Here is a 25,855-nt window from a genome sequence, read left to right as displayed (position 1 = left end):
AAGATACAAGACCAGTGGTATTTTGTGTTTATTTATGCTGTTACTTCTATGGAAAAGGAATGTTTACCTAACGTTGGAACGTTTAATAACTTGGGAGACTCATTTTCAGATGGTGGAAAAGAGCTTGGCCTGGCAAAAGTATGAGTTTGCCTATGTGGCAAAGGAGAAATTTTCTTCTAATAAAAATCCAACACCTGTAATTGAAATTCTCTTTCTCTTTAGAGTTGGAGAAGAATAAAAGGTTCCAAGCAGATAATAGTGAAAGCAAAACTTAGCCTGACTAGCGTTATTGACAGTTTTACTTACTTTGGATGTTTTAGGGCTGACACTACTAAAAACCATGCCTACATTATCCAGTGCCGACTTCCTGGTGAAGTAAGCTGATCCATGACCTTCAGCCTTTTTGTACCTGAGGCATTCCTGTTTCCTACTGGTTTTCCTTAGTTCCTACTGTTCCTGGAGCTCAGTGTGGATGAAGGGTCGTTGCCTTTGTTCTTTATAACCTCCGGCTGCCGTGAGTTGTCAGCCGTCTGAGATGAGGGTGATTCCTATCTCCTTTGACTGGTCTGGGTGACAGTTTCTAGGCTGAGAAAAGATTTACTTCCATGGTTATAAGACTGGGACTTATAAAATCAGAGGTAAGAACATACTGACATATGAGTGTCTCTTAACAGGTATGAAAATGGCTGTGCTTATTTCCACGAAGAAGAAAGAGAAGGACTCGCAAAGATCTGTAGGCTTGCCATCCATTCCCGTTACGAAGACTTCGTAGTGGATGGGTTCAACGTGTTATATAACAGGAAGCCTGTGATCTATCTAAGTGCTGCTGCTAGGCCTGGCCTGGGCCAGTACCTCTGTAATCAGGTAATGTGGCATAAGGGCAGTCGTTTCAAGAAATGATGCTTTGTTCTGTCCTAGGAGTTTTTGACCCATTTCTTTAGCCACTTTTTTTTTCAAGTGAAAAGAAAAATGATTTTCTTACATGTGTGTTATGTCATTTTTATATATGAATGTGTATTAATAAGTTTAGAGAGATATATATGTATTTTTTAGTTACCCAAAGGCAGCCACAGTCAACATTTTACTTTATTTATTTTCAGACTTTGATCAGTCAGAGGGCATGTATGTTTTTACATGGCTATACATGGCTTTTTTCACTTACCGTTGTAATAGGCGCATATCATGTTTTATCAGTTCTTCAGAGTAAAGTATATTTTTAATGACTTCATGATATTCCTTCAAGTGAGTGTATAGTATTTTAACTTTTTTTTTTTTCCTTTTGGGCAATTAGAGTGTTTGTATTCTTTAGCTTTTTATGACCATTTTTGGGAAATTCTCTTGGTTTAGTGCTGTTATGGACATCTTTGTGCATCAAGCTTTTTCTATACTTGGGGTTATATTTCTCAGATGGATTTTCAGAGCCAGTCTGGAATTATTAGATCAAAGAGCATTATCCTTTTCTAGAATTTATGAAAGCTTGATTAGGGTGCTACCTTGAGTCAAGAACTTGTTAAGCCTCTTGGCCAAGAACATTTTAAAGCAAAACCCATAGGATTGGAGGGATTGTCTTCTGTAAGATGGAGGAGTCCCAGGAGATACACAGGGGAAACTCGGGAGTTGAGTTGATTCTGAGCCTTGGTCACTGGTGGCAAGAAATTGTGTCCTCTTCTTCTCTGGAGGAGGGCATGGCAACCCACTCCAGTATTCTTGCCTGGAGAATTCCGTCAACAAAGGAGCCTGATGGGGTACAGTCCCTGGGATTGAAAAAGAGTTAGACACAACTTGGTGACTAATCAGCAACAACAAATATTAACCTAAATGGACTAAATCAGGTCAGCAATACAGAGTATTTTTACCCATTTTCACATCAAAAAAAAAGAAATCCTGCCCTCTTCTTAAGGGTATACAAAATGAGGAATTTTATAATACCTCTGTAGAAACATGAAACAAATTACTTATTGAGTACCTGCTGTGAGCCAGGCTCTTAGGTCTCAGAGCTGTCTTGGGAGAGCAATCGAGTCTTCAAAAGATGTGTGAGGATGTTAAGTGGGAAAGGCAGTGGCAGGTGTTCATGTTTTTAAAAAGATTTACATGCTAATGTGCATTTTTTTATACCTGGAAAAATATATTTGTATACATACATTGTATTTTTGCCTATAAAATATCTGGAAAGTTCTGTACTAACCTGTTAATGGGGTAATGTTAGTCGCTCAGTCGTGTACAAGTCTGTGACTGTGGACTGTAGCCTGCCAGTCTCCTCCGTCCATGGGATTCCCCAGGCAAGATTACTGGAGTCGGTAGCCATTCCCTTCTCCAGGGGATCATCCCAACCCAGAGGTTGAACCCGGGTCTCCTGCATTGCAGGCGAGTCTTTCCCGTCTGAGCCACCAGGGAAGCCCGACAGTGACACATTGGTGGCTGAGTTGAGGGGTCTGCGGGGTGGGGAGAATGGGAAGACATTTTCATTTTTAATTTCTGTATTTATTTATTGTGTGTTTTACTTGGGTTTCACGTTCATAATTTAGAACGAAGATTCTTTACAGGAAAAAAATGTGAATAAAGTGCTTGTTAAATTTTTGGTCTGTAAATGCTTACAGGCCTTAGTTATATAGAGCAGTATGCTCAAGTGTTAAAAAATTCCTGAAACATAATCTCCTTAAGGATTTGGAAGCTAAAAATTAAGAATATAAAATTTATCTGACAATTACCATCTCCATATCTCTGACTTCATTTCTCTTGAGATGTGTACATCTGTTAGTCCATATTTATTGCTTTTTAGGAATGGGTGGGCCCACAAATACATGTTGTTCTTTGAATGTCTTTAGGAGGTGTTATTTACCACTAATCCTTGGAGGGAGGATCCTAAATTACCCCCCAAAACGCTAAAGGCTCAGCTTGTTTCTCCATTTGGAAAAGTTTTTTTGGCATATTCTAAAATACAACAAAGATTAGGTACTCATTTAGAAGATGAGTTGATAGTTACTCATTTAGTTGACTCATTTAGAAAATTTTACATTGTCTTTATCCTCTTAAAAGACAGCTCCTGGAAATTTACCTCCCCCCCAGTTGTTTTCTTTTTTTTGGCTTGACTTTCTAGATACACTTTAACATCTGTATGTTTATATATTAAGTGTTCCTAAGGGAGGGATTGTTTTAAAAGAATGCTGTGACTTAGAACCACAGTCTCTGGGGACGTGAGGGGATGGAGACAAAGGTCCTTCTTGTGAAACTGCACGTTTCTTCCTGCAGCTTGGCTTGCCTTTCCCCTGCTTGTGCCGGGTGCCCTGTAACACTGTGTTTGGATCCCAGCATCAGATGGTAAGTTCTGATGGTGACGTTTACAATGGTAAAATATAGAGATAAGCTCTGATGGTAAGTTCATAAAATAAGAAAGAATTGTGTTTTGAAACTGTATCTTCCTTTCAATTGTGGTTCTGTTCACTGGCCTCAAGATAGTTATTAGATTATTCATGGGTGGCTTAGATCTTCCCATTGTTTCCAGGTTTGAACGTCCGCACAGGTTGACTGGCATTAAGGTGAGCAGCACCTGGCTCTTAAGGAGTCTTATAATCACTGTATCACCTGCTTTAAGTAGAAACATGGAGTTCAGTTAAGCACCAGAAATTCCTTCTAAAGCTTATCCCTTTCAAATGCTTATCACTGTTACCTGGATTTATGAATGGGCAGATTTTGAAAGTGAGGTTGTTTATCATAATCCTTGGGATTGGATTCTGCTTATTTTCAGACATACTGAAGCAAAAGGGATAGGTTTTAGGATTCTGCATTTCTTTTTCAAGGTAGTTAGGTTTTCTGATTTAGATACATCATTGAATAACATTCAGCTCAGTTCATTCGCTCAGTTGCAGTCTTATCCGACTCTGCAGCCCCATGGACTGCAGCACGCCAAGCCTCCCTGTCCATCACCAACTCCCAGAGCTTGCTGAAACTCATGTTCATCAAGTCAGTGATGCCACCCAACCATCTCATCCTCTGTCAGCCCTTTCTCCTGTTGCCTTCGATCTTTCCTAGCATCAGGGTCTTTTCCAGTGATTCACACCAGGTGGACAAAGTATTGGAGCTTCAGCATCAGTCCTTCCAATGAACATTCAGGACTGATATCCTTTAGGATTGACTGGTTTGATCTTCTTGCAGTCCAAGGGACTCTCAAGAGTCTTCTTCAACACCACAGTTCAAAAGCATCAATTCTTTGGCACTTAGCTTTCTTCATGGTCCAGCTCTCACATCCATACATGACTAACTGGAAAAACCACAGCTTTGACTAGATGCACCTTTGTTGGCATGACATTAGAGATACATTTTTGACTGTTTTTGTGGTGGCAGGGAGGCCAGTTTAAGAGAATTTTTTAAATCATAAATGTTTTAAAGTAGAGAAATGTTGGTTTTGTGTATGTAGTTTCTAACTTTAATCTCATTTAACTGAGTTTTCTAGTTAATCTTCAAGTAAAATGATTTTGTTTTCTCATCAATAATTAGAAGGATTGAAAAGGAAAATTGTCAAGAGAAAAACTGATTTGATCAATTTTGAGAGTATCTGCTTCATTCAGAAGTCATCATTTTTCCTTGTATAGCTTTTATGCTGGTTGTCTCATGTTTTTGTGGTTTGTCTTTCAATCCCAGGATGTTGCCTTCCTGGAGAAACTGATTAAAGATGACATAGAACGAGGAAAACTGCCCCTGCTGCTTGTTGCAAATGCTGGTAGGTGTCATGAACCAGAATCTTTCATTTTGGACATACAAGATAGAGGATCGGGAAAAAAAAAGAAGATTGGTCCTTAGCCTAAAAGAGGTCAAGTCTTAAGAATGTAAAATGTCGGTTTGTTTTGGGAGTTCTTGTTTGTGTGTATATACTTTTTCATTTAGGATGTAAGTGCTTTTCTACTCCATCATGTGCTTTCTTTCTAAATTGAATTTTTAAATGTCACACTTTAAATCTCCACTTTTGAGACAGCAAGTTAACTTAGACCGCTTTCTGCTGTGCTCACCAAATTGTATTCAGCATTGTACTTGAAGCTCTAGACAGTGCAGTAAGGCAAGAAAAATAATTACATGCCATACAGATTAGAGAGGAAAAATAAAACTGTCTTTATTTACAGATGGCATCATCGTATAGATAGAAAGTCCTAAGGAAACCACAAAGAACAGTCATTGGAACTAATAAGCAGATCTATCAAGGTTGCAATGAACAATTGAAATTGGATTTTAAAGGCCATTCATAATGACATCAAAAAATCCTTCATGGATAAATGTAACAAAATAATACAAGAAGTATACACTGAAAACTACAAAATGTTGCTGAGGGAAATTCAAGAAAACCCAAATAATGGAACAGTGTGCCATCAACATGGATTGAATAAATTGGCATTATTAAGTCAGATCTCTCCAAAATTAATCTATATATTCAACTCAATCCATACCAAAATCTTAGCACCTTCCAATTTCTTATAGAAATGGATAAGCTGATTCTAAAATTTATATGGTCGTAAAATGGTCTAAGATGAGTGAAAATCATTGTGAAGAAGAACAGCATTGGAAGACCTATCTTGTCTGACTTTTAGAGTTACTATACAACTACATATAAGAGAGCGTGAGCTTAACTGAAGAAAATAGAGTTCAGAAATAGACTCACCCATAGAAATATGGTCACTTGGGGGTTTTTTTTACAAAGATGCCAAAGGTAATTTAGAAGGAAAAGGATAGTCTTATCCATCAGTGGTTTTGGAACAATTGGATATCAATATAGAAAAAATTGAACCTCAACCTTTACCTCATTCTACATGAAGATGTTAATTGTAAATAGTTCATAAACCTGAACATAAAAGCCAAAGCAGTAAGATTTCTAGAAGAACATATAGAAAACCTCTGTGACCTTGGCTGAGGACAGATTTCTTGGGACACAAAGGCAGAACCATAAATTGGGCTTTATCAAAAATTAAAACCTTGGCTGCCCAGGGAACTATATTCAGTATCTTGTAATAACCTTAATGGAAGAATCTGAAAAAGAGTGACTTTGCTGTCAGGTGGCTGAGTGGTAAAGAATGCCAAGCAGGAGACACAGATTTGATCCCTGGGTCAGGAAGATCCCCTGGAGAAGGAAATGGCAACCCACTCCAGGCTTTTGCTATTCAAAAGACCATGTTGAAAAAATGGAAAGGCAAGTAACAGACTAGGAGAAAATATTTTTTTTTTTTTAAACATTTATTTATTTATTTGGCTCTGCCGAGTCTTAACTGCAGCATGTGGGAGCTAGTTCCCTGACCAGGGATCAAACCCAGGACCCCTGAACTGAGAGCATGGTGTCTTTGCCACTGGGCCACCAGGGAAATCCCTAGGAGAAAATATTGACAAAACATTTTCTTGACAAAGGACTCTATCCAAAATATATAAGGAGGTTTTATAATTCAGTATTACGGATATAAATAATACAGTGTTTAAAGTGAACAAGCGATTTGAGTAGAGACTTCACCAAAGAAATACATGAATATATAAGCACTGAAAAAATGCTTAACATCGTTAGTCATTAAAGAAATGCAAATTAAAACAACAGTGAGCTACTACTATATATCTGTTAGAATGGAGAATATAAAAAAATTCAGTGCCAAACACTAGTACAGATGTGCAGTAACTGAAACCTTTAGGCTGCTGTAGAGATCCAATGTTCGTACCTGAAAACAACCCAGATTCCCCTCCCCTGGTGAATGAATAAATTGTAGTATAAACAAATCATGGGTTACTATAGCAATAAATGGAAATAACTACTGAAACACATATCAACATGGATGAATTTCAGAAGCATGCTAATTAAGGGCCAAAGACATAAGACATAAAGGGCCAAAAAGACAAAAGAAGTTACATAGTGTTTGATCCATTTATATGAAATTCTAAGAAGGTAAGACTACAGCAGAGAAAACATATCACAGTTGTCTGGGGCCAATGAGGAGTGAAGAGAAGAGTGAAACTTCAGGGGGTAGTGAGGGAACTTTAGGGGTGATGCTGGTTACACACTGTATACATTTGTCAAAATTCATTGAATTGACTGAAGCGACTAAGCATGCAGCACACACATAAATGAGTGGATTTTATTGTACATAAATTATACTTCAATCAGTAAAGTTGATTATTAAAAAACAATAATAAACAGAAAAAGCATCCATCCATCTTGTTGCCACCAGAAAAACTGTCTCTTCTGCCTGATTTAGTGTATATGTATTTAAATAGAAACAGAACCAGTGTACTATCAATCACTTAACAAATGGGAGGGGCTTCAGTTTACATGTGGTTGAGTGATTTACCAGTGTGACCACGCTGCCGTCAGCAGACTCCGCATCCCAGTGGTGAGCCAGCTGACACTGCCACAGGGTGAAGAGAATCCGAGTGTGGCCTCCGGTCGCTTAAACACAGCATGTGCTTTATGTTTTGATGGCTCATGTCACACAACCCATGCCTTGGCTTTTGATCTTGTTTTGGCTAAACTAAATGTGTCATTTAAGATTTTTTTTTTTTAATTTGAGATGGATTTGGGTTTGGGAGATGGCATTTTCAGCCTTTTCCCTGGCACAGCCCCTACAAGAGAAGCAGTTGTCTTAGTTGTGTTCATTGAATTAGTTGGTGAAGATCTGAAATCTTACTAGGTGGCTTCTGCTAACTGGAAATTTCGGACAGTTGGGAGCATGCTGACTCTTCATTTTACTCATGTTCTATGAGGAGGGTCTTCCCAGCAAAGCCTGCCATGTAAATGTCACCAAGGGGGTGGGTCAGCGTGTGTAATGTGTTTAAGCTGACTTCAGAATGCTTTCTAAATTTAAACACCACCTCATATTGGGTTAAAAAAAATTCATATTATTTTTTATAGAAAGTGAAAGAAAATGAAAGTTGCTCAGTTGTGTCCAACTCTTTGCGACCCTGTGGACTATAGCCTGCCAGGCTCCTCTGTCCATGAAATTCTCCAGGCAAGAATACTGGAGTGGGTTGCCATTCCCTTCTCCAGAGGATCTTCCCAACCCAGGGATTGAACCGAAGTCTCCCTCTATTTTTTATAGAGGACACATCTAAATAAAAATAACCCAGAAAGTGACAAAAAGTAAGGGATATCTCGAGCGAGGGCTTTCCAGGTGGCGCAGCAGTAAAGAATCTGCCAGCCAATGTGGGAGACACAAGAGACGAGTGTTCGATCCCTGAGTCGGGAAGATGCTCTGGAGTAGGAAATAGCAACCCACTCCAGTAATCTTGCCCGGAAAATTCCATAAACAGAGAGGAGCCTGGCGGACTACAGTCCTTTGGGTCAGAATCAGACACAACTGAGTACACATACACATCTTGGACAAATGCTGACGGAACAAAAGTACTACAGCAGGGTTGCTATGAGATAAAATAGACTTCATAGTAATGATTCATGGCATCTACTCAGATATAATACATATAAATGCTTATGAACATAACGTTGAAATATATAAAGGAAAAGTTGATAGAATACTGGTATAAATTGACAAACCCACAGTCTGGGTGGGAAACTTGAATATATTCTGAAACAACAGATCAAGTACATAGAAAATTAGTGTATATAGATATACATAGAGAGGATTTAAATTGACAGCAAGCTTGATTTTTTATTTTTCAAAACTTGAATAATCCTTGAATAATCAGCTTGTAGTGGTTGATTTTAAGCCAGTTTACAAGGTAAATCTCAACAAAACAGATATATTACTTCTCTCAAAGGGAGATAATGTATATAGAAGCTTTTATGCTGTAAAGACTCAGAAAATATTTATGTCCTTTCTTGTGTGTTTTATGCTAGGAACTGCAGCAGTGGGGCACACAGATAAGATTGGGCGTTTGAAAGAGCTCTGTGAGCAATATGGCATATGGCTGCACGTGGAGGGGTGAGTGGAGGGGAGTTTGGTTCCACGGTGGGCCTGCAGAGTGCCTGGGAAGAGCTCACTCTGTCGTCACGTTTGTCTCTAAGGACTCTTTGGTGAAGTGAAAGTGAAGGTGAAAGTCGCTCAATCATGTTCGACTCTTTGTGATCCCATGGTCTGTACAGTCCATGGAATTCTCCAGGCCAGAATACTTGAGTAGGTAGCTGTTGCTTTCTCCAGGGGATCTTCCCAACCCAGGGATTGAACCCAGGTCTCCCGCCTTGCAGGCAGATTCTTTACCAGCTGAGCCACCAGGGAAGCCCAAGGACTCTTTGGGTTGCAGATAATAAAGAGATCTTACTGGCTCCCTTAACTCAGACCGGTGTTAGGATCGGCGGGAGGCACCACGTCAGCCAGGTCCCTTGGCTGAACTTACCCCGCGGTGGCTCCGTCTGGAGGTCGATAGCCTTTCCTGTTCTGGTGCTGAGTAGCTGCAGCAACTCCAGCCGCCTTTCCAGCCTTGTGTCCGGAGGGTCAGAAATCCTGCCAGGAGTCTCATGCTGAGCCAGTCGCTGTGGCCAGGGAAATGTAATTCTCTGATAGTTTAGGTGATTGCGAGGCTGAGGTCTCTCAGAGGAGGTGGGGGTGGATTCCCAGAAGGCCGCTGGAGTGCTGCAAAGAGAAGTGGCAGGGGAGGATGTGGGGCAGCCCTGGGGGTCCATTTCCAGCACATCATACATACATGGTGTGTTGCTTCTTAATATTGTCCCTCTGGGAAGCGTGATGAGATGGATATAATACCTACCAAGTTAGAAAGTAAGACACTTATTACACAGATAAGTAGAAGACATCCCCTGAAACATTTTAATTAAAATGAATTTTCCAGGTTTTCCTGAAATTTGTATAATATGTACCACACTTTATGTTGCTGTTGCAAATGCTACCAACACAGTTGAAAGACATGTAAATGTCAGCATGGAACAGCACAGTCCTGTTTTGTTTTTTTGGCGGCGGGGGGAGTACATACTTAGCGAATAAGCAGCAGTAAATAATTAGTTCTCAGGTCTGTGTTTTTTCTTCCAGTGTGAATCTGGCAACCTTGGCTCTAGGTTATGTCTCCTCTTCAGTGCTGGTATGTTGTTGATTTACTAAATACCGTGTTTTTAAGAAGGACTTTAAAATCGCTTCATCCCTGATGGTTTTTATGAATGGAAAGGGGTGTTGGGTTGACTGGATCCTGATGTCTAACAGGAAGTTGTTCTCTCCGTGGCAGGCTGCAACCAAATGTGACAGCATGGTGCTGACGCCGGGCCCGTGGCTGGGTTTGCCAGCTGTTCCGGCCGTGACCCTCTATAAGCATGACGATCCTGCCTTGGTAAACTTCCTCTCACCAGGAGGGGGTAGGGAGTGGCTAGTAATCATTGCGTCTGGGGGCAAAAGCAGAAAAAGGAAAAAGTATATCTTTTCCTTAATGCTACATCTGTGATTTTTCATTTAAAAAAATTTTTTTTTACATAAGGGAAACTGTGCCATATATATTTTTTCTGTTTATTCTCCCCATACTTCCCCATGTGTATGAAAAACTTTTATCACTGTATAATACTCCCATCATTTAAGTACCACAGTCATCCTCCATTTGTGAACTTGTAGGCTGTTTTCAAATTTTTGTTACTGAAATAATGAGCATCACTCGTGTTTCAAATTACTCCTTAGACTGAATTCCCACAGTGGAATTAATAATTAAGATTATTTTAAGTCTCTTGATCCTCCACATTGTCTAAAAAGTTGTAACATGATGTAGTTCTTAAAACCATAGTGATGGTTCTTGTTCGTGAACCAGTTAGTGATAGGCAACTGCGAAATAAGTTTTCAATGGTTCTTAAACAGTTAAGCCTTGCTCATGTGTTTCTGGCCAAGTATTTGAGGATGCTCAGAACAGCCTTGGAAAGGGGCTACCTCTTGAGTGGCTAAGAGCTCCAGCTCTGGGATGAACCTGTCTGGATTCTCATCCCGGCTTTGCCACATCTTAGCCACAAACCCTTGGAAAAAGCAAAGTCTCTGAGCCAAGTCGCCTAGAATACTTTGCTCATGGAGTTGCTTGATGATCAAATAAATAATGCAAGCTAAGTGCCTGCATAGCATCTGACACAAACTAAGTGCATAGTAAATGGAAAGTGGTTAGTTCTGCTATGTGATTTCATTGACTTTAAGCAATAACCTATATTGACTTTTTTAGACTTTAGTTTCCGGTCTTACATCAAATAAGCCAGCAGACAAGCTCCGTGCCCTGCCACTGTGGTTGTCTTTACAGTACTTGGGACTCGATGGGATTGTGGAGAGGATCAAGCATGCCTGTCAGCTGGTGAGTGGAAACCTGAAGTTCACACAAGTCACAGATACTCCATGGCAGAAACAGACAGAAAAGTCCTTCACTGATTTACCGTGCCTTCAATTCCTCATTGTCTGGATTTCCCTTCTCATAAGCAAGCAGACTCATTGCCCTGCATATATAGGTTTCTTGTTCAAAGTTCTGGGAGAGACTGCTGGGGCTGTCCCAGCATTTGTGTGCAAATGAAATCCGATTAAAATGAATGCCGGTGTCAGCATGGGGGAGAAAAGAAGTCCTGGTGACAGCCAAGGAGTGGAGGAGGATGCGGAGGCCGGGATAAGCGTTCCACTTGACCGACCGACTCTTGAGGGTAAAAGAATATGTTGGCTGGGGGGAGTAAGGCTGGCATGGATATTTTTAACACCCGCTGGCTTGGGCTCCCAAATTGCAAGGCTTTAGGGACAATTCTAATTCTCTGTTTGAGGTGTTCTAATTGTGAAAACTACATAATTATGTTGTAGTTCAGAAAACAAAAAAATGCCTTATGTACGCAGTTTTTGAGAGCTGAGTTCTCCCTAAGTCTACAGCATGATGTCACCTTTCTGTCCCTCTGATTTCCCACCTGTAAAATAGAGGTGATGATGTAATGAAAGATTGTCATGAAGACTTAGTGAGTTCATACATGTAAAGCTCTTACAGTAGGGCCTAATCATATGGTAAGGTATGCAGATAGTTTTAAAAATAAATCTTTGTTTTCCCTGGTTGAGGAGCTAAGATCCTGCATGCTGCATGGGTGCAGCCAAAAACAAGAAAAAAATAAATCTTTGTTTTAAATATATTCTTGGAATTCGTACATCCTTGTGTCATTTTTATATTTAAGAAAAATTAGTATTTCCATATTACTGTAATAGGGGTCCTGTTATAATATGATATTTTAACATGAGTTTCTAATGAAATACGAACATTCTAAATTGAGTAGTTTCATTTTTACATGAAGTAATATTAAGATTCATGCTCATGATGTTTACAGAAGCACATTTTAAAAACATTTTCTCCTGGGGCTCTTGGCTCTCATCTTGAGGTTTGGTTCTTTGGAAGGAGAAGCCTTCATTGCCATGGTAACTTAGTTTGGGGACGCTTGGGGCACCCCAGGGAGAGGTGTTCAGCTCCCTTTGGTTTACAGAGTACAAGAGAATAATGATGACATTAGCCACCAGACACTTGAGGTCCCTGCACTCTGGCATCTACCTGCCGGCAGACACCACGGTGGATCGCAAACCCTCCTGAGGACTGGCCTCTGCTGCTACTCACGCTGCTAAACGCACATGTGAAAAGCCCACAGAGGTTTAGCAGGTGTGGTCTCCCATGTCCCGTCCTGCCTTGTAGTCCACACCAGGCCTCACGTTCCCAGAGAGCAAAAATCAGTGTCCTCCTCCTCTCTTTCTTCCTTTTTCTCCTCTTCATCTTCATGAGAAGCAGTTCCAGAGCATTAAACTCAGTGCCTAGCACTGTGTGCCCCATGGATGCAGGCTCTCATTTGGTCTCTGCAGCTCCCCCAAAATATAAGGTCCAGTGATAGCATATTAAGAATTAGTTTCCAGGACTTCCCTGGCGGTCTGGTGGTTAAGATTCTGCGCTTCCACTGCAGGGGCCTCAGTTTTGATCCCTGGTCAGGGAACTAAGATCCCGCATGCCACTCAGCATGGCCAAAAAAAAAAAAGTTACTACAGTAATATTGACTGTATTCCCCGTGACTTATTTTTTAATAATTGCAAGTTTGTACTTTTTACCTTTTGAGTCCCTTCACCGACCTCCCCCAGCCACCACCTCTAGCAGAGACCAGTCTTCTCTGTAACTATCAGCTTTGTTTTGTTTTAGACTTCACATGTGAGATCACATGGTATTTGTCTTTGTTTGAATTAATTTCACCTGGAGTAATGCCCTTAAGGCCCACCCATGTGTGCATGCTAAGACGCTCATCTGTGCCTGACTCTTTGTGAGCCCTTCAAGGCTCCATGGGATTCTCCAGGCAAGAATGCAGCAGTGGGTTGTCATGCCCTCCTCCAGGCAATCTTTCCGACTCAGGGATCGAACCCTTGTCTTTATGTCTCCTGCATTAGCTGGTGGGTCCTTTATCACTGGCACCATCTGGGAAGCCCAAAGGTCCACCCATGTTGTTGCAAATGACAAGATTTTATTCTTTTTTTATGGTTGGTTATTTTCCATTGTGTGTGTGTGTGTATTATTATATGACCTAACATCTTAACTCATTCATCCTTTGATGGACACTTAGGTTGTTTTCGTATCTTGGCTATTGTAAATAATGCTGAAGTGAACATACCTTGTCAAATTAGTATTTCCCTGTTCTTCAGTGCAGATAACCCACGTGGAATTGCTGGATCATATGGTGGTTCTATTTTTAATTTTTTGCGGAAGCTCCATATGTTTTCCACAGTGGCTGCACCAATTTACATTCCAACAAAGAGTGCACAAGGGTTCCTTTTCTCCACGTTCTTGTGAACACTTGTCGTTTCTTGTCTTTTTGATGACAGCCATTCTCCCAGGTGTGTGGTGACATCTCGTGGTTTTGATTTGTGTTTCCCTGATGATCAGTGATGTTGAGCATCTTTACATGTGCCTATTGTCTGGAAAAATGTCTATTCAGACCTTCTGCCCATTTTTTAATTGGATTGTTTGGGTTTTTTCTATTGAGTTGTATGAGTTCTTCATATACTTTGGATTTTAATGCCTTATTAAATAAATGATTTGCAAATATTTTCTCCTGTTCCATAGGTTGCCTTTTCATTTGTTGATGACTTCCTTTGCTGTGCAGAAGCTTTTTAGTCTGATGTAGTCTGCTTGTTTAATTTTGCTTTTGTTGCCTTGCACTCAGTATTTTTTGAATGAATGAATGACCTCTATGTTGCGAACATAACAAATTCACGTATGTCTCATTAGAAAAAGCTTTTTTGGAATCACTAAATGTAATTGTAACTGGCATATTGGGGAATATATGCAGATGTTGAAATGCAAAAATTGGCAGCCAAATTTAGAAATCATCAAGTTGCAGATGACTTTATCTGCCCAAGATCCTTGTTTGCAGACTTGCAAAGACCCTTATGAAAACTACTTAATATGAAATTACATGAAACTGTTTTTTTGTCATTTGCAGAGTCAGCGATTGCAAGAAAGTTTGAAGAAAGTGAACCACATCAAAATCTTGGTATAGTATATAATTTGATCTGTTTCTTAAAGTCAGTAACTTTTACCTTCAGTAACTTAGCATGATTTTCTCCAAATTTGGTGCATGTCCATGGAATTGTGGCAGCTCCAGTTAACCACCATTCTTTGGGAAAGTCATACATGTCCTGATGACCTAATTCTGCAGTTAGCAGAAAGCCTAGAAATTTGCCCCATACACTGTTTGAACACCTACAGTACTTTTCAAATAATCCATTCACAGTTTTTGTTCTATTAAAATTTAAAATTGCACAAAGATGTAATAAGCACCATTGATTTCACCTGTCCAGGGATTTTTAGAACACCCAGCTTCCTCAAGTGGAAAATTGTTTTGTCTCTCAGAGTACTTTGGGCCACCCTTTGTGAAGCCCTCTGATCCCAGAGAGCATTTGCATGAAGGAGCACTTCTTTGACAATTCTACAGGATATAGTTAACTTTAAAACTAACATTTGAGTTTATTTGGGGTTCAAGTGAGTGTAATTTGTGTCCACTTTAGTACATGGTTCGGCTTAAGTGCCTGATCAGGGGCTGCTCCCTCACTGCCTTCTGAGTAGGAGCTGGGAGCTACTCACTTGACCTGAGGTGACTCCACTCCCAGCTTGGAAGGGGACAGTGGCCCCACCGGAGAAACAGAGGATCCATGTAAGTCAGGAGACTTGGGTTCCAATTTCAGCTCTGCCACGGGGACCCTGTGACACTGACTCATTCTGTTAACCTCCCAAGCCTGTGAGCTCAGCTGTCGGTGAAGGTATGTTGGTTGGACACTCTTTGTTGCAAACAGAGACTAAATTATGGACTGGAATGAGCACGCTGGTGAGGTACAGGCAGTGCTGGGCCTGTGTATTTCCTGTCGCTCCCTTGCTGAGCCCTCTCGGGCTCCTCCTCACACCTCTCCTTCCGCATTCTCCTGCAAACCAGGGGGAGCTGATGTTGCTCCTTAATCGCCAGCTGGTTTGGACTTCTTTGTAAGGCCACATAGAGCCCAGGCGTAACCCTGCTCCCTCCCTCCTTCCAGTGGCTGCTTTACTCAGTAGAGCGGACAGTCACTGGCAGACACCGTGAGGCACTGTGGCCTGTCGGTAATCCATCAACGCCGTCGTCATCATCTTCCTGTCAGTAACCCACCATCATCATCGTCACTGTCACCACGGCAGCTGCTGTTTGTGACGTGCTTGCTGTGTCGCACGCGTGATACTAAGTCCCCCTTCCATGCCTGTTTCATTTAACTGTTACAAGTCTCCTTTGTACATGCTGTTCCCCATACCTGGAAGCACTGTTCCCCTTAATTCTTCTCATTACCCGTTTCTTATCCTTCAGATCTTAGTTTCCACATATCACGTCTTCAGAGAGGCCTTCCCTGAGCCCCAGCCCCACCGGAGTAACACCCACCATCCATCACTCTCTCTGCTCTGAGTTTTTTCCTTCATCATTATCACTGCCTGAAATTGTGGTCTGTATTTGTTCCTTGTCTGTTTTGTCTGGAGAAGCCTTGTAAAGGCAAAGACTTTTGTCTGTTCATGATTTTATATCCTACGCCCAGTGTGGTACCTGGCATACAGTAGGTGTTCAAGTGTGAATAAATACACAGAGTCTGTGAGTTGGATACAGTGGTTATTCCTTTTTTCTTTTACTGGGGAGGAAGCTAAGGCACAGACAGGATAAGGAACTTAGGATAAGGAAGTGGCGAGGCATTGTAGAGCTGGGATGTACTCTTAAAGCCTGAGTCCTCCGCCCATGGACCCTCTATCTCAGGGTAGTTACAGGAGAATGGATTCGTCTGCCTTGGTGGCTCGTTAGGAGGGGCGTATCAGCTAACGTGTGGGAAGGCAGAATGAAGACCGTCAGGCCCCATAAAGTGGAAGCAGTCGTTTATTGTCTTTTGCTCCTTGCTATAGCCTTTATCTGGTGCTGTTATCGGTGCTGACTCGTGAATCATCACAGTAAGCCTCTGGGGTTGAGCGGAAGCATCTCTGTTCTGTGGCTCAGATGAGCTGTGTGTCCGGAGTCCCAGAACTAGTATGTGGCAAAGCCAGGACTTGACCCCAGCGTATCTCAGAAAAGCTTCTCTGCTGCATAGCCGCTCCCTTCTCCCAGCGCCTGTGACCTTCTTCCTTCCCACCTGGAGGGCCCTTTGGAGCCTCGCCCATTGCAGAGACACAGACCCACTTCCCCAGGTCAGCACCCTCAGTGCCAGGGCCAGGGGTGGCACTCGAGACCCGCTTTCTCAGGGTGCTAGTTCAGTCTCCTCGGCAACTGCGCTCTGATGAGGCTGTTGTTTTACTGGGCTCTTATCAAGCACTTGGAGTGGATTCTAAAGTCGGCCTGTGAGGGGAAACTCTAACAGTGTCACCGTTACACCTGAGAATTCCAGAATGCCTCCGTGGGACAGTGAACATGGTTTCATGTTTATGTCTGCTGCCTTTTAAGATTTTCTTGGTCCTTAGTGTTCTGCCACTTTGACCATGATACCTCTAAGTGAGGAATTTTTTTTTCAATCCTGTTTGGGACTTGTGCTGATTTAACATGAGGATTCTTCTTTTTTTTTTTAATTCTGTAAAGTTAACTTTTTCAGATATGTCATCCCTTCAAGAACACAGCGAGCTGCATACTGAACCTGTCATTCCGCCCTCCATCAGTTTCTTGGACGCCTCCATCTCTTTCTCTCTCTGCTGCCTTCTAGTGCCTCCCTTCAGATCCTTCTTTGAGTTCAGTCATTTATTCTTGAGCAGCATCTTATCTGCTGTTTAACCCATTCACTGCGCTTTTTACTTCCAATGACCACTTTCATTCTGCGATATTCTCTTCAGTCCTTTTTCAAGTTATTCTGTTTTTTAATAATCTTTTTAAAACAAGGATTTCTGGTCCTTTGTCTCTCTGTTTAAACACAGTGATCGTCATGTGTTCCCAATGGTTGTTTCAGTCTCAGTTTTTGGGGCCACAAATCGTCCTCTCGATTGTGTCTGCTGACTCTTGCTTCCTGTGTTACATAATTTTTCTGTTATAAGCGAGATTTTTTTCTCTTCTGTGATTGGCCTGGGTGCATTTATTTATGCTGGTTTCCCAGCTTTAGGAGTCCCACAGAGGATGTCATACACAGGTGCAGAGCACACCTGATGTTTTCATTTCTCATGAAAGAATTTTTTTTCTCTCTCTGAAGAGCCTTAGGCAGAGTTAAGTTTTCTTACTGATCAGTGGATGAAGTTTTTCACCTTTTTTGTGAGCCTAACAATGATTTGAACTTCTTTTGGTTATTGATTACATTTAATCAAGCATTTCAGGTATTTAGAATTGATGACTTCAGTGTTAGCTTGGTCTACCATGTGGCCAGAACCAGAATTCTACATATATAGCCCTGTGCGGTATTTCTTATGCACACTGACATTTGCAACACTGGGCTCAAAGAAGTAAGAAACAGAAGACTATAGAAGTGTTGGCACTCAAGTTCTACCTTGTTGTAACTGAGAATAGGAATGTAGAGTTTTGTTACTTTGTTACCATTTACTTTTTATGCTTACTCCATTCTATATAAATGTTAAACCACTCTGACTATAAAGATAACTAATAGATTTATTTGTTTATGTGAAAGTTAAAAGAGATAGTAGATACGAAAGCACGAGAATTGACTCCATAAATAATTGGCAGATTCAAATCTACCTGTTGCTTAATCGGACTCACACACATTTGTTCCTTTGAACAGCTTAGAGGGGAAGATCCTGGGCCTGTCTCCCCAGTTTGCATGCCCTAGTGTAGCCCTACCAGTGCCTTGGGAAATAGGTTTTAAGACTAGAATTGTAGTGCTGGAGTTGTTGAATGCTTGGAGAACCCCTCTGCCTCTACCCCCCACCCCCTTCTCCAACACCACCGCCTGTGGAGGGCATTGCCACTCCCTCTGTCCTGACCCTGAGGGGAAGCTGACGGCTGACTGTATGTACATTTGTTCAGTGGAGAACATGAAACTCGGGCTGGGCAGTCTTAATGCAGTGGCTGTCTTCATCTGTTAGGAAATCTGTTAGTGAAGATGGTTGTCTGATGCCTGTCCTGAATGTTAGTACTGCTTCGGTGATTTAGAGAAACATAGCCTCAGTTCTGGACTGTGGTTATCCACACACCAGCAGGACTTGCCTTCTGCTTAGCGAGTTGCACACGATGAGTAGAAAAGGCTCCAGTCAGTCCTGGTTGCAGTGGCCTCACTTCTGGATTCTTGAAAGCTTGGACTCTCAACACTAATTCTAGTGCCACTTTTTTCTTGTCTTTTATGATCTTTCATGTTGGACCCATGTTTATTCATAACTATCAAAATTTCCTTCTGCTTCTCAATGTACCAGTGTCAGATATTATAATGCATTCTCAGGACTGGCTTATAATTACCTCTAAGAATTTTACTAAACCCTTGATTTTTGTTTCCCTAGCAACTGAAATTAGCCTTTGAACTTGATGTGGTTTTTGGTGGTGGTGGTGGTTGGGTTTTGTGGTTTGTTTGTTTTCTTGGTTTTGGTTTTTTTCCTGTTGCACAGCTTGTGGTGTCTTAGTCCCCTGATCAGAGGCTGAACCCAGGCCCTGGCAGCGGGAGCACTGATTCCTAACCACTGGACCACCAGGGAATTCTCTTTATGTGTTTACTAAGGGCAACATCTGCAGCCTGGTTTCCAAGCTCGCCGTTTGATTTTGTAGGTGTTTGGAATTTACTGTCATGTGGTAATAATTGGATTCCATGTTTCAGGTGGAAGATGAGCTTAGTTCCCCAGTGGTGGTATTCAGATTTTTCCAGGAACTCCCAGGCTCTGGTAGGTGATTTTTAAATGACGGTTATTTTTCTGTGTGTAAGGGCTTTGAGTGTTAAACCACTTCAAGTTAACTAGGTAGCCCAAAATATTTTGATTGCTAAAATCTTGTCATCATTGCAAAAAAGATGTATTAAGGTTCCAGGCCTATTTGCCTTAGCACTGTACTGACAGTTTGCTGTGATTAAACCAGTGGTTTCCAAACACCAGTCCCTGGACTACTGCTGGAATGAATGAGAGTCCCTTGAAAACAGAGTTGGGGGCCCCGCTTCCTACGCGTTGTGACTCAGTAAGCGGATTCAAGAATCTCTCTTTGTGAATAATGTCCCAAAGGCGCCCTGCTTAGCCCAGGGTGCTCTCATGTTTCACCGACAGCCATGGACCCCATTCCAGACTGTTCTCCACATCCTGTCCCTCCCCTGCCCGTAGCCTGCGTGTCTTCCCGTGCTCGATGGATGAGGTCAAGGCTCTGGACCAGGCCTCACGCAGCCTGCGAGTCCAAACCCTCCCCTTCCCCCTGCCTTCCTCCTCTTGCTCACTGCGCTTCAGTCAGACTGGTCCTCTCTGAGGTCCTGGAGCAGGACCTCTGCGCGGCCGACCCCCTCATCCTCCCGGCTCCTGCTCAGCCTTCGGGTCCCCGCAGTGCCCACCCCCTCGTGGAGCCTTCCCTGCCTGTCCTGTCTGAGGTGACCGACTCCCTCATATCGTTTCAGAGCCTCACCTTCTTTCAAGGCCCTGACAGCAGTATTTGGTGATTTCATTTCTTTATGCTGTTTTTCCCATAGAACGTAAGCGCCAACCTGACAAAAACCTTGTCTGCCTCATATCCTAACCCCATGCCTAGTGCAGCGCCTGGCACGAGCGGGCACCTCGGCAGTTGATCGCAGGAGGCCGGTTGTATTGTGAGGCCTGGCGTGCTGCTGGGCCGAGTCCCCTGCACAGGGCTCGGTGCTTGTAGACTAGTTGGTGAACTTATAATTTTATGCTTGGATTTCTGCTCAGAATTCCTTGAGAGAAAAATTTTTTAATGAAATTAAGAATTACATTTGTGTGAATAGATGTAAGTGTATTAATCTTCATAATATTTGAGGCTTTTCTCTCAGGTTCACATTGGGCGCTAAGTGAGACGGGTTGGGGGGGTTGCTGTAGTTGGCTGTGTTTCTGGGAGGCAAACCCCCTCTGTGTTCTGTGTCAGATCCAGGACTTAATGCCACCCCAGCGCCCAGCGCGGCCCCCTCAGCTGTCGGCCGGGAGAGGCACTCCTGTGATGCCCTGAACCGCTGGGTAAGAACGCTGTCACGTGCCCTTCCTGCCACGTCTGGATGGTTGGGATAATGCATGGTCACCTCTGGGAAGACAGAAACTCACGGGGGAGCCCCCGTGAAGCATGGGGCTTTGTCCTGGGCTTCTTAAGCAAAAGCCACAGCCCCAGAGGCTGCACGAGTTCCGGCAGGCCCTCTCAGCACTGTTCCCACAGGCTCTTCACAGAACCGTTTCTGTCCGGCCCTATAAGGCTGAATGACAACAAGCAAAATGTGGCCTGTGGTACAGGCACTGTGGAGCTCTGCTGATCCCAGAAGGCACATGGACCCTCCCCTGCATGCCTTTGGTGGAGGGGCCCTTTGCTTTGGCTGTCTTTTGTCACTGAAATCATGGCATGATTTCAATATAAAGAATATTCTAAACAATGTAAAGGTGTTCACCAGAGCAGCACCAACCCTAGCAAAACCTTGGACATGCCCCCAGTGGTTAGGACTCAAGAGCTTCCACTGCACAGGGCCTAGGTTCAATCCCTGGATAGGGAGCTAAGATCCTGCATGCCGCAAAGTGTAGCCTAAAAAAAAAATAATAATTGGACATGCTTAACCTAGGTGTTTGAGTGAATAAGGTACACCCATGCAGTGAAGTTCAAAACAGGCAGTATAAACCATGTAGCTGCGTGTTCATGGCAGAAGGGAAATGGTCACTGTGAATTGCATGAAGAAATGCAGCTTACTACGCAGCGTGTAGTACATCCTATTTCACAACAGCAACGGGAGAAACACACATAGACACGCGCAGAAGGTGGGGGTTACACCACATGTCAGCAGTCAGGAGGTGTTTCTCAGTGGTGTATTGTGGGTCAGTTTTGGTTTGGTTTGGTTTATCTGTATTGCCTAGATTTTTCTATAGCAAACATTTTTTTAGTAAGAAAAAATGTAAAGTTTATGATTTTTAAAATGAAGGTGCCATAAGTATTCAAAGAAAATCACAGATGAAAGGAAACTCGCCTCCAGAAGCCTCCTGGGTCTGGGCTGAGTGGACGAGGAGACACGGGTGCCCTCCTTGCAGAGTGCGTTCATTCTGCCCCTTTCCCTGCAGCTGGGAGAACAGCTGAAGCAGCTGGTGCCCGTGAGCGGCCTCACGGTCATGGATCTGGAGGTTGAGGGCACATGCATGCGGTTCAGCCCTCTGATGACGGCGGCAGGTAAGCGGTCTCCATGGGGCACCCTGGTGCTGTTCGGAGGGCACCAGTGCCAGGTGGTCAGAGTCTGGGCTGTGGACAGATCGCTTTGCTCTATGAGGCTGTCTTCTCTCCCTGGGGAGGCTTTTCCTTTTCATTTAAGTGCGTTTAGGTAGACAAGGCCCTTTCCAGGGTGCCTCCTCACAAAGAGAGATCTGTGAAGTCACTCCAGTGCCTGTGTGTTGATGTCCTGTGGCCCTTTGTTTTGTGTTCAGGGGTTCTCAGTCCAGAGTGACTTTGGAATCCCTGCAGAGCCCTGAAAAGCCCCAGCGCCCAGCCCCACCTGCAGAGATTCTGGTTGACTGAGTGTACTTGGAATGGAGCCTGGGCGCCAAACAGGCCAGTGAAGGTCGAGGTCACTGTCGTAGGCCTCTTAGAGAGCAACAGAGCTGAAAGCACGTGGACGTTTATGACAGAAAGTCCTGGGGCTTCTTGTCCCCCTCGGCCACTTCATACCTGTGGGGCCTGGAGCGAGTTTCTTGTCTCCAGACCTGTTCCCCACCACCTCGCAGTGGTGATATGAAGATCAAACTGTAAGACGGTGAACATGCGGTGGCTTGGGTGGTGCTTGGCATATTTTATAATAGGCACTTAAAAATAAGCTGCATAGAGATGCATCAGAAGTCTAATTGCGCTTTTTTCTGAGATGATCTAAATATGTTCAGAAAATGCTTGATGGTTTTTCATGAGGAGTTTTCGGCATTTTCGGAAAGGTATTTTCCCACAGACTTCAAAGTAGGGAAGTGCAGGCACCTGTCCCGCACGTCGTGACTGTGGCCAGAGGCCTCGGGACATTCTGGGAGCCTTTGGTCCTGCTGATCAGGGGGTCTGGGCTTAGCCTCACGCACTGGAAAAAGTAACTGTGGACACCTCAGGCTGCACATATTGAGGCTTAGATCACATAAGCTTTTGAATCAGTGGAAGCAGGGGCATAGTGATGTCACCAAGCCTGTTGGATCCCTGAACCCTGCGACTCTCAGGCTCTGACCTTCAGAAGTACTTGGTACTGTCGCCATCAGCACCCTGCCCTGCTGCCCCTCCCCCACACCTCCTAAAACCTCTCTCTTCCCTCTATGTTAATGGAGAGTGAGAACTGTGTGGTTGTCTTCTTGTTTCCAACCTGATGAAATGTTTATCACTTGACCTAAGCAATCTTTCTTCAAGAAAAATCTGATTTCTATGGTAGGATTTCACTGTGTGTTAAATCATAGGGGCTAATGCTATCTTCTGTGTAAGAATAAAATGTGTCTATACCTAGGACGTCAGCTATGTGAATTTTTAACACCTGCTTCTTCCATATCTGGGTTTGTAGTTCAGTCGTGTCCGACTCTCTGTGACCCCATGGACTGCAGCATACCAGGCTTCCCTGTCCTTCACTATCTCCCAGAGTTTGTGCCAACTCATGTCCATTGAGTCGGTGATGCCACCCAACTGTCTCATCCTCTGTTGCCCCCTTCTCTTCTTGCCCTCAATCTTTCCCAGCATCAGGGTCTTTTCCAGTGAGTCAACTCTTCACGTCAGGTGGCCAGAGTATTGGAGCTTCAGCATCAGTCTTCAAATGAATATTCAGGGTTGATTTTCTTTAGGATGGACTGGTTGGATCTCCTTGCAGTCCAAGGGACTCTAAGAGTCTTCTCCAACGTCACAGTTCAAAAGCATCAATTCTTTGGCACTTAGCCTTCTTTATGGTCTGACTCTCACATCCATATGTATCTCATGTATCTCATATCCTCACGTATCTGGGTTTAGTGGCTTTTTTTTTTTTTTTTTTTGACTCCTCAACTGCAGCTGATTGGCTGTACTGAGAACTGCCGATGTTCTGATGGCGGAAGTGAGAGCACAGCTGCCTCATCTCCAGCCATTCCTTAAGCGCTTCCCTGACATTCTGTGCACGTGTCCAGTTTTAGGGACTCGGGGAGAGGATGTGGATCAGCTGGTGGCCTGTGTCCAGAGCAAGCTGCCGGTCCTGACCTGTACACTGCAGCTGCGAGAGGAGTTCAAGCAGGAGGTGATGGCAACGGCAGGCCTCTTATACGTTGATGACCCCAACTGGCCAGGAATAGGAGTTGTCAGGTACGGTAAGACCGTGGGTGTGAACCAGCTTAAAACCTAAGGTGAATATGTGTAGTCACAGCACTAGTGCCTGATGCAAGTTCACCTAGACCTGGGCATTTCAAAGAGCACACCGCACGCGGCCCAGCACGCACTCCTGAAGCAGGAGCTGCCGTGTGTTCTTTCTGCGCCAACTTGGAAGTTACTAGTGCGCCACTGACGCGTGAACAGAGCGCTACACTCACCCAGGAGAGCCACTTCCCAGTGGGGGCAAACCCTGCAGCCTCTGACTCAGTGGGCGTCTGAGTCCCTTCATTCCCTCTCGGGATGAGCGAAGCCTCCTGTTCCCCTTACGAGCGATGGGGCTTCCAGACTACACCCCTCCTTGGACATTTCATGCACCTGGAGACGGGCTCCCCTGGGACATTCTTAAGGTTTGATCCTGAGACCCTCTGAGTGGCTCCTTTGCCCTGTGTCTCCTTCCACACTCTTAGTAACTTCCATCAGCTTCTACCCCACCTGTCATCCTGTGTCTGGAGGGACACTTATTTTAGATTACTGAAGTGCTGTTATGTGATATTGTTTATAGGTATGAACACGCTAATGATGACAAGAGCAGTTTGAAATTGGATCCAGAAGGGGAAAAAATCCATGCTGGGCTCCTGAAAAAGTTAAACGAACTGGAATCTGACCTTACATTTAAAATGGGTAATTACTGCTATAAGCCAGCTGTGGACTTTGGAAGTCATTTTCTAACTGGTTTAAAGGGAGTTGGGCTTTCTTAATTGGTGTAGCTCTTCACAGCATGAGAGAGCTTCCTGCCCCTTCCACAGCCTTGCTGGGTCCCGAATCCGCAGTCGATCCATGTCCTCACCCCCTCGGGGAGGCTGCCCGGTGCCTGGCCATAAGGTGTGCAGGGAATGGCCCGTGTCTGACTCGTGACAGCGGACTTGGGAACCAAGTTGGTCTGTTGTTTCTGCCCACAGGCCCTGAGTATAAAAGCATGAAGAGCTGTATTTACATTGGCATGGCAAGTGATGACATCGATGTTTCCGAACTAGTGGAGACCATCGCAGTCACAGCCCGAGAAATCGAGGAGAACTCAAGGGTCCGTAAATCTGTGCCTCATTCCTTTTTTGGGTTTTCCCTGGGCAACTAGCTGGAGTCATGAAGGAAGAAGCTTCCCTCGGCAATGTCTGTCCATTCATTCTTTCCCCAAGTGTTTAAAGGCCGCCTGTGAGCCAGGCGTTGAGCAGGTACCAGGGCAGTCCCTGCCCTCAGTGAACTCATGAGCCAGCCCGGGGAAGACGCATATGCGCAAGTGAGGTGGTAAATGTGCATTCAAGGAAGATGCGTTCATATCACCTCCGCCCCGCAAGGCCAGGCGGGAGCTGGTCAGAGCTGGTCCTGGGGCTGGATGGGATGGTGCTTCGGATAACAGAACTTCCCGCCAGTAATAGACCTGCTGCTCTCGGCCAGTTGGCACAGAGGACCAGGCTGTTAGGCCTACGGGACACTCTCCACAGCAGATGTGTGAGTCGTTAGCAATCCCTCAAAGGGAGGTTAAAGGGACCAGCAGGAGGCTGGCCTGAGAGGAGGCGGACACCTGTGTCATGTGACTCACGTTTGGTAGGAGGGATGCGAAGAAAAGGGGTTTGAAATGGAGCCTAGGAGCCAACTTTATTCGTTCACGGGTGGGCTTCTTAAAGTTTTTTCTAACCCCGCCTATATCACCTTTGCCTCTGTTTCCACGAATGTTGAGCACCGTGTCTTATTTTTTCCTTCTGCACTGGGTCCTCCTGCAGTGCCGGCTCTCCAGTTGTGGCACGCAGGTTTAGTTGTTCTAAGACATGTGGGATCTTAGTTCCCAGACCAGGGATGGAACTCGTGTCCCCTGCATTGGAAGGCAGATTCTTAACCACTGGACCACCAGGGAAGCCCCTGTTGTGTCCGTTTCCTGTTGGTAGGACGTTCAGATCATAGGGGAAGTTCTTTCTTTTCCCTGGCAAATGAGGCCAGTCACCACGGCACCTAGCACTAGCCCTCCTTTAGCATTTTGACCTCTTCTATTTGATT

The 25,855-nt window shown here is 43.8% G+C and overlaps 1 protein-coding gene across 1 annotated transcript in view; it reads left to right on the top strand.

Annotated features, from left to right (window-relative positions):
- PDXDC1 (pyridoxal dependent decarboxylase domain containing 1) overlaps positions 1-25,855 on the top strand; it is a 54,005-nt gene that overhangs the window by 24,321 nt on the left and 3,829 nt on the right. Inside the window, exons 6-19 of the mRNA XM_043914383.1 lie at positions 675-864; positions 3,250-3,318; positions 4,639-4,717; positions 8,813-8,897; positions 9,957-10,005; positions 10,147-10,248; positions 11,110-11,235; positions 14,375-14,425; positions 19,164-19,227; positions 20,420-20,508; positions 21,586-21,691; positions 23,629-23,800; positions 24,369-24,487; positions 24,766-24,887. Coding sequence (XP_043770318.1) covers positions 675-864; positions 3,250-3,318; positions 4,639-4,717; positions 8,813-8,897; positions 9,957-10,005; positions 10,147-10,248; positions 11,110-11,235; positions 14,375-14,425; positions 19,164-19,227; positions 20,420-20,508; positions 21,586-21,691; positions 23,629-23,800; positions 24,369-24,487; positions 24,766-24,887 — 1,423 coding nt within the window. The remainder of the gene's footprint in view (positions 1-674; positions 865-3,249; positions 3,319-4,638; positions 4,718-8,812; positions 8,898-9,956; positions 10,006-10,146; positions 10,249-11,109; positions 11,236-14,374; positions 14,426-19,163; positions 19,228-20,419; positions 20,509-21,585; positions 21,692-23,628; positions 23,801-24,368; positions 24,488-24,765; positions 24,888-25,855) is intronic.

Source organism: Cervus elaphus, chromosome 10 (assembly GCF_910594005.1).
Source record: "Cervus elaphus chromosome 10, mCerEla1.1, whole genome shotgun sequence".
NCBI lineage: Eukaryota > Metazoa > Chordata > Mammalia > Artiodactyla > Cervidae > Cervus > Cervus elaphus.
The sequence above is the reverse complement of the archived record's forward strand: the minus strand, read 5'-3'. Positions and strand labels throughout refer to the sequence as shown.